Raw genomic sequence first — 15,643 nt, 5'->3', positions numbered from 1 at the left:
GCTCTTGTGCGTCTCTCTAATGTGCTGATACGACTGCATAATAATTAGTCAATGGAAAAGCATGGCAACTTCTTGAGTAATTGCAGCTCAAGGTGCCTTTGGCCGAAAACATTTACATTTACAAGTTAATGTTTTACAGTACTTTCATTAAAAATCCTTCACGTGTTGCTTTAATTAATCTCAGGGAGTGACTATGAAAATGTGTGTTGTCACTCATCAGAAATTCTAAAGAATGTTACCTGTACATTTTGTGAACTCAATGCTGTACCACTTTATTTGCTTTAAATTCCACTTTGCAGTTTATTTTTCAGGGCCACAGAAGAATTGAGACGGTAACAGAGAACAGACCCAAAGACAGAAGCTGTCAACAGGTCAAAGAGCAAAGTTTGCAGATTACTCAAGATTCTGAACACAGCTGTCTGAAGGTGATCTTTATGCACTCTGTGAATGGTATCGTTTCATCCATAAGACAGCTCCAAACACTCCTGAAAAGCTTTATCCAGCACTTTCTCATCATTACATCTGCCCTGCATGTAAACACCTTGGTTAAAATGGAATGGAAATTACATTTTATCAGTATGTATGTGCTCTGGTAATTTAACCCATGACCTTGGTATTGTTGGTGATTCTTGACCAGGTGAGCTGTATTGTTTTAATGTGACGTATTTCAGATTTAGGATGTATAGGTGTATGCCCTTCCATTTAAATAGTGTAGCGTGTGTTCTTCATTGATACTTACACATTGATGCACCTATTCATACATTCAACCAGCTGATACTATAATGCATCTCAAACCTAGCAGCCACTCCCCTGAGCGGTGAATCAGTTGACAATCATTAGGTTCAATAAAATCAAGTTAAACTTTGACTCCGGCAGGACGTACTCGCAAGACAGAAACCTTTCGCACTGTTGAGAAGAGGAGCTCTGCTGACAGGTCTGTGCCTCTCATCCTCTCTTTCAGTCTCTTTTGTTGCTCTCTTTGGGTTACTTTTAAGATTATGTTTTGTTAGATGCTGCCAGTTGTTTTTTGGGCCTAAGACAAACTGTGATCTTTGACTTTCTGTATTTGGAAGGGTGTTGACTAAAACTAGCCATGTAAGGGCATTTGAGGATATTTTCTGTGGACTCTTTGTAGTTGCAGCATTCTTGTGTGGATTTAAATTGGCTGATAAGCAGTTTTATTATTGGAAAAGGTATAACATTTTGACCGGTACGCTTGGAAAGTCACAAGAGGTCATAAGTCTGGACTGAGGGGTAAGGCCTCTTCTTATTCTATTCGATTATACCTGAATGATGGAAAAAAAAACATAAGCATCGCTTTTCTCTTCTTGTGAAATGTTATTGTGTGTCATGGTATTGTCATGTTGTTTTATATGTCAGTGTGATTCAGGCCTTTTTAGATTATCTGGAATTAAGGTCACCTTCAGTATAAAAATTATGAATAAAGTTTTATCGTTGTTTAACAAGATCTTTCAAAGACAACGTTGGTTAAACTAGAATTGATTTTAGTGGAGCAAAATGTCTTGTCTTTTTACGTACATAGTATAAAACAGTAATAATATTGACCAGATTATACTCCGAGGGTAGAGAAGAGGGTTCAAGTATTTTATCAGCCTCCACAATCGATTTTCAATGTCATTTTAAGGCGTGTCCAGCTTTTACAATAGATCCGACAGATACATCTGTAAACTATGTATCACTTTCCTGTAGCTCACTGTAGCATGGCGTTAACAATGCCTATTCTGTGAGTTCGATCCCAGGGGATTGCACATACTTAGAAACGAATGTAAAGGATAATGCAATGTAAGTGTCTCCCAAATGTGTAAATGTAAAAAAAGTTCAATATCAGAAAAGCACTAAACCTTAAAGCTTTTTAAAATACAGTATTTCAGAACAATGGCCAACACAGCTCTTCATGGACAACACAATGTACACGATAAGATCAGATTTGTAGATAAAAGTTTTATTGTTATGCTTATTGAGGGCCAAAGGATGGAACCACATTTGTATACAAGCCAATTTTCTTTAACTAATGTACACCATTGACATCCTTTCTAGTGAATGATGTAACTCCAGCATGTGAAGGAAACATTTTGTTTCATAGTAATTTAAGAATCAATTGATATTGGATTAATTGTCTAATACTGAGATTTGACCTTGAAAAGGGCACTGCTTGGTTTCCTTGTCAGTGTTATTCTCATATGTTCTGGATTATTCCAGAAGGTCTGTAGAAACTGGTGTTTACAGACCATTTTTATAAGAAAACTTTAGTCACAATCCTACATCCCATCAGTTCAACACTTGCTGCCCTCCGTTTGACCCCATTTTGACTCCGTCCTTTTTAGATAACTGGTGTGCAAGACATGAAAATATCTCTTCATAACTTTAAATTAAAACATAAAATAACAATTCAATAAACATAAATTAACAATTGTATTAACATGATTAAGATTAATAAATGATAGAAAACGATATTACTCATTCATAGTTTATGTTAGTTTATGCATCAGTGTTAATAAATTAGACTTTACATCTGTCCATCAGAACAACTTGATGCTCTAAGGAAAGATAGAAAGTGATATTTTAGAAAGTTTTTGTAGGTCAAGTACACAACATCATTGTTAATTTATTAAATGATTTAGGCTCTGCAAAGCAACTATCGATAGAGATAAATGTAAAATATGAGGAAGTATGACCATATGTACGACACACATGCTCATGTTTACACAGAATCAGCGGTGTCTGGCACAGACGGCCCCACCCACAGAATGCCAATAACCTTTAAAAACCTTTTTTTATATGCTTGGATTCATGCTCTGTGCCACACAACAGTCGAGTCATAATGTCACCATCAAATGCCACTCATCTGCTGTTTTTGAATACAAAACGTGTCAAAAATGGAACGTACACCTCAAATGCCGCTCATGTTGCTCATGAATGTTGCTCATAATCACAAACTAAAGTTTAACATTAAAGAAGCGGATGATGTGTCACTTTTAGTTTTGTTTAAGGGGAAATCTATAATCAGGCTATTCTCATCACGTGTATTGGTTTCACTTCAACTTGCTATATATTATTTACTTTGTGCAACTGGAGCATCCATGTAAAAAAACAGCATACTGTTCTGTAATAAAGCTGTCATCTCATATGTTAAGATTGCTTTTGGAAAAACTTTAGCAATGAAAATGTTTTACAGGCTGTTTCTCGTCATCAGGTTTTGCTGCTCAGGATGATGAGGCGTCCACATTTAGTATACCTGGCTGTTCTCGTCAGCATTGTAAGTGTGTGTGGGAGTAGGATTTTAACTCGATGACCTTGTGGTCACCTTTCAATCTTTAATTCTGTCCATAAATGAGTAACTGTGCTGAAGTCCAGTTTTTGCTCACACTCCATTAATCAGTTAAAGTCAACACAGGCCAGTCTTATACATTCACTGGAAACTTAAATTTACAGACAAAGCTTTACCCACAATTTTCAAGGATTTTGGTCTTGAATGACTTTTGTTATTAATGATTAATACAATTTCTAAAATAAATGTTGTATTAATTAACATATTTTGTGTGATATTTCCCTTCTGATACTGCATAAATACGTGTTTTTGTATTTAATTTTGCAATAATATTTTGAGGAAAATCATTACTATTCGCTCTCAACCAACTCAAAACTATATAGACCACTTTGCAAAATGTAAACGCTGGTCCAAAAGCACCTCATTTATTTGAAAAACCTTTTTAAATCTTACATATATTAAAGCCATTTAACATTTGTATTGGTTGTTCTGTTGGTTGTATTGTGTTCAAACTTTGTCCAGTGTTAAAAGAACGAAACAGAAAGTTCTTCTGGACCAGTGGTCTATATAAGCATAATTGCGAATAACTTCCTCATCCTAGTAATAAACTCCAGTCAATTTATATGCTAACTGTAATTTCATTCATTTCTGTCTGGACACATAATATTACAATTTAGCAGTTGGCAATCATTTTACATTTGATTCTCTAATAGTAGATCACATCATATGGCTTCATAATTCTCACTGGTTAATCCTTTTTCTGACAGGCTCATGGGATAGGTCTGGAGAGTAAAAAGGGGCCGTTACAAAATAATGTTTTAGATGTACCAGAGGCTACACCTGTGCCATATCCTATTTACCAGGTATGATCTGTGCTTGTGTTCGTACGTTTAACAATATGTAAGTTCTTAAGATAAACCTAAAGTTTATGTTTATTAGAATATCTCCAGTTTCAATGTCAGAAGTAATTTTTGTAATATAGTTTCAATTTAATCCCCGATCTTGTCTTTGTTTAGTTTACATCTGCAGTGGAAGGTGTTTCTTCATATCTTGTAAGTGGAGAGACAGAGGGAAAGATCAGCATCTCTTCAGATGGCTGGCTGTACCTGGAACAGCCATTGGAATGGAGCCCAGAGGAAAGCCATCATCTAGAAGTAATACACTCATCACATAACATACTTTTAACATTTGAAAAAAAAATCAGTATACATACCAGTATATATGCACTTAAATGCTTTAAATATATTTTAAAAGCAACAAACATTAATACTTTTTTCAGATTGAGGCACTGTCGGCAGATGGTGAGCGTCTTGATGGACCATACAGCGTTGTTTTGCATGTAATAGATGTCAACAACAATCCCCCTGTTTTCAGCTCAAGTCAGTACAGTGGCAGCGTTCGAGAGCATTCATCAGCAGGTGAGAAACACAGTAGTGGGTACAACAGAACTGACAGGGAATCAGATTGACATAAATCCACATCGTAAGACTCTGCAAGTGTCACATTTGTAACGGCAGTGCTGTTATTTCTCCACTCTTCACAGGAATTCCCTTCATGCAGGTATCCGCTTCAGATGCAGATGATCCCGAAACACCAAACGCTCATCTGAGATTCAGTATCGAGAATCAGATCCCCAATCCCACAAACACACCTTACTTTGGCATCAACTCGGAAAATGGGGAGATCTTTATTACAGAGGAAGGTAAGCCAACCATCTGAAAATAAAAAGTAAACTTGAACAGGTGCAAATGCATTTAGTTAAAAAAAACCAGCATAATCTCATTGTTACGGTTTAGGTTGGTTTTGATTATGAAATTTGCGAAAGTTATGTGTCATTTCTTTTAAATGCGGTGTCTTGCTGTTTTGTTTCAGGACAGGCATCTCTGAGGGCCCGGCCCACATTGACATATAAACGTGGGGAGGTCCGTGGCAATGCTGATGTTCTGATGAGAAAATTTGAGGATTACTGCACTCCGAAGAGCCTCATGCCTCTTGAATTTAACCCCTTTTTCACATGCGTGCAGCATTCTGGTAAGAACACAAAGAAACACACGCCGTGATCATATCATTCAGCAGTTTTCGGTTCTTTGGAAGGATGTGTAATTGCTGTTTCACGCTCCATTCACATCTGTTCGCATACATGCAAATGTAGTAGAACACCATTTTATTTCATTTTTATTTTAACTTAGTGAATCAGTTTTAGGCTGTGCTTAACGCTGACAATATAACGCCAGTGAGCTCTAACTCATCCTGTAAGAAGCTGATTTTCACAGATAACAAGTTCAATTGAGCTGAGCAAATCGACCAACTGCTAGCACTATTTCTGTCTCTTCCATTTGTGTTGATGAGAAAGAAATGTGTCATTCGGGAAAAGAATCATCACTCATGTTCAGATTAAACTCGTGTTTGCGTCTTTGAATGAACACTCGAGTGTAATTACACTTGCCAGTGTGCTAACATGCCACGTGCAGTGACTAAGACCGCAGTCACTAATTGTTGTTTAAGCAGTTAAGCCTTCATATGGACACATTACAGATGAAGCTGGACTTTTTTCAGATTACATTGACATTTCTTTCTCAAATCACTGAACAGCAATGTGAAAGTTAGTGGGAGATGACTGAAAGGAGTGCGATGCCTTTTAAACACATGCATGTCCAACTTTAGATTATGGCTCTTTCTTTATTTAAACGTCCAATGTTTGCAGGATCTATTGACAAAAATGCAATTAAATATCCATACTATGTCTTCAGAGGTGTATAAAGACCTTACAATTGAAGCGTTATTTTTTCTTACCTTCGAATCTAAATACACCACAGGTCCCCTTACATGGAATTGGTCATGTTGTTTCTACAGTAGCCCTAAACAGACAAACTGCACTACAGAGCGTTTCGTAAATACGTTATCTCCTTTGGCAAATAAGTGAAAATGTGAAATCTTAGCCATCAGCTGCCTTAATGCTTCGAAAGAGAGGGGGGAGTGCCATTGGTTGGAATTCGCATCCTCGACACTAGATATCGCTAAATCTTCAAACGGCACAGTTATTCTAGTTAATAAATGTTTGTCTGAAAGACTGCTACATTAATCGTGCACTCACAAGTCTGAATTTAATCGAGTGGCAAATTCTGCAGATCATTTACTTTAAACAGAATTTGCCCACCTTCAATCACTCTTCAGTGTTCTTTTATTCTTTTTTTCCTGGTGGGACTCAAAATGAGATATGACCAAAATATCAATGCAGCATTTTCAGCTTTAAATGCCAGATTGTTAGAAAAAAACTCACAAAAGGAATTACTGAGTTAATTCAGGTTAACATGTGTATTACAAATATTTTCTTTTATTCTGTCCTGTCTTATTTTATCTAGCATCTATCTTTCTTTTTATTACATCTTTTCTATTCTAATTGTATTTTAATGTCTTTCAGACATTTTATATTTAGAAATAATCATATAATGATTAAAAAAAATAAGGGCAAATTTATTTTATTCAACCATCACCACTTATCACATATTCATCAGCAGCTATTGTTGCAAACATCTTGCAATATATTTGTGTTGTATGAAAATATATTTCAATGCCATGATTGACCAATCAGAGTGAACTAAGCTGTGCAATAATCATTAATAATTCACATATTTTAATGTTCAGAAACAAGACAAATGAATCTTCTTAAGGATCCAGATTATGCACTAATAGTTCGTGTAGAGGACATGGGAGGCAACTCTCCAAACGCACTGAGCAACACGGTACGGGTCAATATTGTCGTCATTCAAAACCTCTGGATCAACCCTGGACCAGTGATGATACGGGAAAATCTTAAAGCAGAATATCCAATGCTTTTGGCCTCAGTAAGTCTAGATATAAACACTATAATGTCATATTATGGAACGCAGTTGTATTTATTATGCAGCACTTTAATATTAAACTGAGTGTTTTTGCATTGTAGGTGCACGCTAATGATCCCAACGCACTGTATAGGCTGCTGCAGAAAGAAAGAGCCCCCTTTCCCTTCACTATCAGTGAGGATGGAGAGATCTTTGTTACTGGCCCTCTGGACAGAGAAGAGAAAGATATGGTAATGAAAAATAAATTGAAAATAGTATTTGTAAAACATTGGTGTAAAATAAGACTAAATTATGTAATAAACTGTATAAATGTGTGAGTGTGCTGGATATTGGTTTAACCAATTGCGAAAGTTTAAAGCTAGACGGCCTGTTTGGCTGACCAATGGCACTTAGTTTCATTTTTTATTTCAATAGATTTCAACAGTTAATAGAATTGTTACAATAGAATTAGTATAGTATGTATATTACATGTGTGTATTTTAGTACATATTGGTGGTGATGGCGGAGGACGAACAGGGTGTTCAGCTTGAAAAGCCCATGGAAATTTCTGTGCGGGTGGAGGATGAGAATGATAATGCTCCTTTGTGTGATGAAGCTGTGTTTGAAGTCCAGGAAAACGAGCCCATTGGTAAAAATCTACAACGACCATCCACACACACAAGCATTGCATCAATATTAAAAATTAATGTGCGAGGATTAAACATCAGACATCAATAAGATCAATGCAATCAAGACAAAGATTAATTTAGTACTTTTGATCATGAAAAATTACTTAATATTTCTGTATCTTGAATGACACGCATGTGTTTTGGTCGGTCTTTAGGCAGCGTGATTGGTTTTCTACGTGCTTTTGATGCTGATGCGGAAGACTCGCTGAACTCATTGCTTAACTACACACTCCTGAGCCAAACACCCACCAGGCCATCCAGTAAAATGTTCCACATCGATCAAGTCAAAGCCAAAATTCAAGTAGCCAATGACAGATTCCAGAGGAAGGAGGTTCCCCAGTATGAGCTTCTATTCAGCGTCAGCGACGGAGGTAAAGTCAAACTTATTTTCATCGTGTCTTCTCATGATTAAACTGATACAAGCATCCATTTTTGTAAATGTCTGTCTTAAGTTTGACTCTTGTCTTTTAGTTCACTCCACAATGTGTAAAGCAATCATCAGAGTTATCGACATCAATAATGAGATCCCTATCTTTGAGAGAAATGATGTATGTATTATTATAACAGACAAATGTTGATTAAAACCTTGCATTGATTTACAATGAACGTCTCAATTCTACTTCAGTATGGGACCTACAGTGTTCCTGAAATGGCGGAATTGGGCACCACATTGCTCACCATCAAAGCCACAGATGCGGATGATCCAGGAACAGGAAGTTCTAAGGTGGAGTATCACATCACTGCTGGAGACCCTCATAATCTCTTTGCTATCAGAGTTGATGAAACGACTGGAGAAGGCACAGTCTACATCGCTCAGGTAATAAGACTTAACGAATGAGGATGTGACACTTTTTTCTTCTTCCTACGGTCCCACACTCTTTTCATATTTCTTTATGTCTCAATAGCCGTTGGATTATGAGGTCCAGGGTTCCTACAAACTTCAGATCGATGCCCGTAATCCAGAGCCACTGGTTGAAGGAGTAAAATATGATGAGCGTGCCACAGCGGTGGTCGTCATTCAGTTGGTGGATGTGGACGAGCCTCCGAAATTTGAAATGGAGGCTCTTAATGTCAATATTGCTGAAAACTTCACTGTTGGAGACTTAATATTGAAAGCTGAAGCTAGAGATCCAGAAGGAAAGACTATCAAGTAACGTCACTGATATAACAACATACGTTGCATATTGTTTTCTACACGTATTCTTTGAAACGGCTTGTTATCATTGACCGGCATTTTTTATGTTCTGTGGACAGGTTTAGGTTGGAAGGAGATGAACAGGGCTGGCTTCAGTTAGATGCTGATTCTGGAGAGCTGAAGACTAAAGCCGCACTAGACAGAGAGAAGGTGGAGGAGCTCACTGTCAAAATCATCGCTTATGAGACAGGTGAGAACCCAGAGCTGAACCTGTAACACAATACATTTTTATTACGTATTACAGGAAGTGTTCGCCTATTTTAATATCCGACTCATTTCAGAATTACAGTGAGTGTAATGTGATAAAGATTACAATGTTTTTCTTTTCAGAGGGTAACAAGCAGGAGTCTGAGATGACGGTGATTACTCATCTGCAGGATGTCAATGACAACTACCCTGTACTGCAGAACACACAGGGCTTCATCTGTGTCCAGAAGATGACCCCCCTCACCCTCACTGCTGTGGATACGGACAACCACCCTTTCTCAGAACCTTTCACTTTCTCCATGCCCCGCAAGTCACCGAACTGGGAGATAAAATCTGTGGATGGTGAGTATATCTTGTCTGTGTGCCCGACTGAAAATGTAGTCTTCATTCTACACACTATGAATGATGTCATCATTTTTATGGGTGCATGCTACACGTCTGGTGTGAACAATACTTATCTTTACGAGACTGACATGGACACGATGGTTGATGATATTGAAAAACGCAATCAGAGCTTTTGTAACAACGTGAACATTGTTTATAAATCCGCAGGAACTTCAGCACAGCTGATTCTGAAGAAGAAACCCTCAACTGAGCAGAGCATCTCTGTTCCCATCAACATCAAAGATAATGATGGGATGGGGGTTACCCAGAAGTTTGACGGTACACTAGCTAATGTTCTGTTTCTCTCTCTATGCATATAACATTCTGCAGATATCACGTGATAAAGAACTGAATTGGTTGGATTATCTCTCAACTAAAATGTATACATTTTTCTCTCGTAGTGCATATATGTAACTGCACTAGTTTAGGCTACTGTTACATCGAACCAGAAGCTCATGGCTGGAAAATGGGCATGTCTGGAACCATTGGAATACTGGGAGGAGTTTTCGGCTTCATCGGTAACATTAAAATATAATGCATAGAGATTTTGCTTGATATTCAAAAGTAACGGAAAAAACAAGTATATGCTGTGACTGACAAAATGTTTTATCTTGCAGTCCTTTTCCTGATCATCATTATGTATCGAATCAAGAGGGACAAGAAAAAAGCAGCGGCTGGTGGAGAGACAAGACCAATGCTGTAGACACACTTACTGACAAACTACAAACACTCCACATGTTTCTTCAGCACACAAAGCTGGGAAAATGACCCGTCCCTTATTATTTCATTGTTTTTCAAACAGACATTCAATTAACATTCTTTTTTAAGGGTTTCGTCATCTCACATCACATCATCTAACTTATTGCCTTGTATATTTAAATGCTCTGAATAGTTTCCTTGGAATTATATTTGGTTATGAATTTACATTTCTTCCTTGTGTGTAAAGCCATCAAGAATCAGATTATTATTGAGCATTTGTGGTGTGTTTGTGGTATAAATATTTGTTTAGCAGGAGACTGATATGTGTATATATTGACATACTTCATAAGGATTCAAACTTAAAAGAAAACAACTAAATATTATATTTATTCCCCATCATTGAAAAATCAAATAAAATGTTTAAAAAAGGATCTAATGCCATAGGTAATTCCCTCATGACACATGAAAAAAAACAGAATGACAATGTTTGTCTTTATTTCATTCTGTAAATAAAGGTCTACTTTGACACAGACATTGTTTATTGCTTATTTATTTTATTGCTTACAGTTAAATGGTTATTATCATCGTATTTCTTGAAATAAATGAACATTTAATTACCACTTTTCCACATTTTAATTTGACTCTTGACTTTATCAAGCAAGTGTTTGAGTTTCCGATAGTAAGTGATTGTTTTATCATAATATAATCACTGTTCCGTATTCACTTTGTTTAGTTTAAGTCTGTCCTTGAATCAGAATTATTAGGAGATGCTTTGTTTCACTCTGCCACAGTGAGAAAACTCACTCTCATACAGTTTCAGTCTTTATCAGTAGTCTGTATCTCCCTTGCTCCTACGTTGAGCTATTACCTTTATATTTATACCGTTTCTAAGCAACATCCATAACAAACACAAAAACAAAAGGAGAAAGAATTGACTAAGAAACCTTTAATGGGGGGTCAGGGGGATTGTAAAAAACATGGATATACCTTATGTTTGATATTTGCCAGAACTCATCCGATGAAGGTTCTTTGTCCATTTTAGGACTCGGACACACACCACTACTTGTCTTCTTGCACTTGAATGGCAACTAGTTAACAGAGTGAAGAGTTGTGTTTATATTATCAGCTCAGGGGATTGAGAGTTACTGAAAACTGTCCATGTTTTTTAGCTTTAGGGCCCATAATATGATATACAAGAAGCGTGGAAAGTGCTAATGATCTGTTTCAATCAAATACAATCTGTGTTATTTAATCCACAATCTTCAGAGCTTCATTCATAAACACGTGTCCAGATACTGGATTGGACAGAAGGATTAGGGTGAGAAGTGAATGAACAGAGACAAGCAATTGAAATTTAATATATTTTAAAACCCTTCAGTTTGTCGACTGTAAAGCAAGCTTATCGTCAAAGAAGACCAGACATAAAGCCAAAAGCAGGCAAGGGCTTTTTTCGGAAGATTATAGAAGAGGAGTGATGAAGCTCTACCGACTGTATTTATACACAGTTATATTCCCCCATTCAATTACATGTTTAAGTTACTGTATGTTGCCCAGTTATTGTTAAATTCGGCCATTAGACTGAATTCGTATTCGCCAATTAAAGACCAGTTACAGTTATATTTGTTAGACCCGCCACTTCAGGTCCGTAGCCAGCTTATTGAAAGGGGAGGTTATTTTTTTCAAAAATTGGACCTTTTTGCAGCTTTTCTCCTAGTTTTGTATTTAATTATGAGGTTCAAATACTTCATTTTGGTGACCTTTTATGAAAACTACTTTGTGTTGGATTAGCTTGTCTGCTGGTCTTAACCAGCACGCTTTTTGATGCCCCTAAAATATTTATTCCGTTGTTCTCAAATTGCTTCCTCATGTAAATCTTTTGTCAGTCCATACACAGTTCATACGTTTAAAGACCACACTTTCAATAATAATGCTTCTCATCGTAATTTCTTGACTCTCTGTCAATGCATCTTTGCTATGTTTTATTCTTATTAGTACGCGTTTATATGGCTATTATACTGTAGACTTTTGAGTGGATAAATCCTTTTAATAAAAAAACATATATATATATATATATAACCCCTCCCCCCGCATCATTCAGAGGCGATGCTTCTTCACATTGCTTTGAAAAGTGTATTGCGAGAACTCTCTACACACACACACACACACACACGTCCTGCAGCAACAATAATCATATTTATTTGAAACAGCAACCCAGAAATTTGTCACAAGCATTGATTAAAACATTGATGACAATAATAACATGAAAAAAAACGACTTAAATTCTGGACCTTTCGCCCCCTGCCTGGGCTTGCACTTTACAGATAAATAAAGCTGTTTTAAACATTGTAATTGTATTTAATGATTCCATTTCCTCAAACTATGAATTCAAAGTAATTACGATTTCTTTATTTATTTTATGCTTGAGCTTTTGGAAATACACCTTCACCATTCAAGTCTTCATAAATAGATAAATATGTTCAATAAATAAAGTGTGTTGCACATTTTTTATTTATTTATTTTTTGCATCCATTTCCACAAACTGTGAATATCCAGTAATCTTTTATTCTTGTGCTTTTGGAAATATACCCTTACTATCCCTAAGTAGACATCATATTTTGCATTTTAAGTGCATTCTGACTATCACTTTCCCTTGACTTGTTAGTCATTAAAGCAGTCTATAAAATTAAATATGGTGTTATAAGTCTAAAAAGTTTGTTTCTAAGACCGTTCTGCAGTTTTTGTGTTGTTTTGTTGCACGATACAACCAGAACTGATCTAATACACAAAGCTTCACATTTGAGTCTACCTCATTATTTACTGAGAGAATCAGAATCTCACTTCCCAACGTAGTTCACTTACTTCAAGGCAGTGCACAAAAGGTTTTGGCATGGACATTATATTTTATATAAAAAAAAATCTATAAAATATTTGATACAAAATTGAATGTATAACATTTATGAGAGCTGTTGATAAATTTGTACCAGTCATTTGGTTCAAATACCCTGTGGATAGTGTTTTGACATTTGGCGACCTCTGGTGTTACATAGTGAAACGTGCGAATGACGTAATTAAATAATAAATCCGTATCCGTATACAACACAAAATGATTCCAGATATGTGGTGGTAGGGAAACATGGTCTCTAGGTGCAGCAGGACTGTGATGTAATAACAAACTATGGCAATTATAATGAACATTATAAATAAAAGTAATTCCCATGGGCTACATAACTGCCTGTTAAAATACAACTTTTGTTATAGCAACCAATCATTAAACTGTATATATGCGTCTCTCAGAACTCTTATCATTTAACGTTTCTGAAAAATCATAATATGATAGACTGACCTAAATACAGTTTGCTAAGTCAGAGTGTATTCTGACACCAGTATGACTCCTCTCATATGCCTGAGCCAAGTGATTGGGTCTGACAGCATTCCAAACACATGCTTCAATCACCCATACAATATAGATGTCATTCCTAGAATAACTTCCTGTTTAAAGTCCTGTTTAACTTGAAACATCAGCATACAATTAATTAAATAACTAAAAAAGAATGTCTGAATATTTGTTTGGTTAGAATGTTTTTATTAAAATATTCTCAATACAAAAAAGCAAGAGTACTCATACAATTCAAGCCGATACACCCCCACAAAGTAATATTGTTTAATACATTAGTGACATGCTGCAAATCATTGTAAAAGACACCGGTCAAGCTTAACAAGCTGCAGCATATATTTACTTCAAGTATTAAGCGATTGCTTTTCCGAGAAAAAGCGTTATATGTACACTTATGCAAACTCACGGTCCATACCTTTATGACAGTATTACCCCAATAACATTCTGAACATTTCATGTGCTAATCAGACGTGTGTTCTTGTGCAAGAGCTGTTCACAAAAAAAACTTGATAAACCGTACAATCACACAGCTTGATAAACTGAAGATGGATTACAGTAATAATAACAAAACTAAAAAAAGAATATCTTCTTATTGGTATTCACTGCAGCTGTTTAGCGTCTTGTTACATTGCACAGATTAAATGATAATTAAAGGTATAGATCACCCCAAAATAACACAAATCTGTCAATTATTCACCCTCATGTCATTGAAAGGATATCTAGAAAAATGTCCCTGTGGTTTTGTGTCCAAATAACGTGTTCTGCAGAAGAAAGTAAGACATGCAGTTTTAGAATGACATGAGGGCGAGTAAATTATGAAAGATTTTTCAATTCTCAGGGAACTGTCACTTTAAAGAAACATAATGTGAAAGTCTTTACGTCACCTTCTGATTCTATATGAAAGGAGAAAACAAGCATTTAAAATGCATTTAGCAGAATTTTTCAGTTATAAGAAAGTAGTTTTAATAACCCTCAAACTCTAAGACTCGCTTTGAAAAAACGCATATACCAAAGCCATGCTTTAAAACAAGATTTACAGAGTATGACATATTTGATACGTTAGGAAAAAAAAGTTAAGACCTAAATAAAACAGTGAGGCAACTTTTCTCATAATTCAACTTCCATATCTTAATGACACATAAACACAAATTTCACGAGTTCACCTGCGCAGATAACAGCGATGTTGATAGGGATAATAAAGCAAGAGCTTGGTTATGAAGGTTATGCGTATTTGGCGTGCTGTCCGGGAAGCGGGCTCCGAGCTCGCCAGATCTATCCGAACCCGAAACACTACACCTTGGTCAGGGTGAGTGCGCCGAGCTCGGAACCGGTTTGAGCCCAGAGCACACCCCCCGGGGCTCTTGCAAAAGAAAAGTGAGTTTGGGAGAGGAGCCGGGGTGGAGGAGGGATGCTTAATCTTAGGAGATCGAGCAGGTAAGATGGATTCTCTATTTATGAGCGAGCTCGCTATGGCTAATTGTGTATGTGCAGTGATTGCTGATTGTGGACCAGCCGGCTGATTATATGCTACGGCTCCTCCCGAACTTTGTTAATTAAACATCATTTCACGAGTTCACCTGCGCAGATAACAGCGATGTTGATAGGGATAATAAAGCAAGAGCTTGGTTATGAAGGTTATGCGTATTTGGCGTGCTGTCCGGGAAGCGGGCTCCGAGCTCGCCAGATCTATCCGAACCCGAAACACTACACCTTGGTCAGGGTGAGTGCGCCGAGCTCGGAACCGGTTTGAGCCCAGAGCACACCCCCCATAAAGCAAGAAGTTGGACAGCCGCCGGAGTACGCATGCCCCCCCAAAACGCGGTGCTGGACAGTATGGAGGCGTGGACTGCGTTCGGGTAAGGACAAGAGGATGGTGACTCCTTAGAAGGTGTGGTTTGAGATGAGGCAAGACTGGGGCAGGGGTTCCTCCAAAGATGTTTGAGACTGATATGGAGAGAGGATGCC

At 37.0% G+C, this 15,643-nt stretch overlaps 1 protein-coding gene across 3 annotated transcripts; it reads left to right on the top strand.

Annotated features, from left to right (window-relative positions):
• The first annotated feature begins 876 nt into the window (after nt 1–876).
• On the top strand, nt 877–10,904 carry cdh17 (cadherin 17, LI cadherin (liver-intestine)). 3 transcript variants are annotated; one of them, XM_079469961.1, is made up of 19 exons: nt 877–934; nt 3,215–3,277; nt 4,057–4,152; nt 4,306–4,443; nt 4,569–4,707; nt 4,833–4,991; nt 5,162–5,320; nt 6,935–7,134; nt 7,233–7,361; nt 7,615–7,759; nt 7,955–8,170; nt 8,271–8,347; nt 8,425–8,616; nt 8,705–8,949; nt 9,054–9,184; nt 9,325–9,543; nt 9,754–9,864; nt 9,987–10,103; nt 10,203–10,904. In XM_079469961.1, exons 2-19 carry the CDS (start codon nt 3,230–3,232, stop codon nt 10,286–10,288), a joined length of 2,607 nt encoding a protein of 868 aa, XP_079326087.1. In that variant the 5' UTR covers nt 877–934; nt 3,215–3,229; the 3' UTR covers nt 10,289–10,904. The 3 variants fall into 3 exon arrangements, with proteins under 3 accessions (XP_079326087.1, XP_079326088.1, XP_079326089.1); XM_079469962.1 differs by having other exon boundaries at nt 889–934; nt 3,197–3,277; XM_079469963.1 differs by having other exon boundaries at nt 933–1,254.
• The last annotated feature ends 4,739 nt before the right edge of the window (nt 10,905–15,643 follow it).

The sequence above is a fragment of the Barbatula barbatula genome, assembly GCF_947034865.1.
Source record: "Barbatula barbatula genome assembly, chromosome: 12".
NCBI lineage: Eukaryota > Metazoa > Chordata > Actinopteri > Cypriniformes > Nemacheilidae > Barbatula > Barbatula barbatula.
The sequence above is the reverse complement of the archived record's forward strand: the minus strand, read 5'-3'. Positions and strand labels throughout refer to the sequence as shown.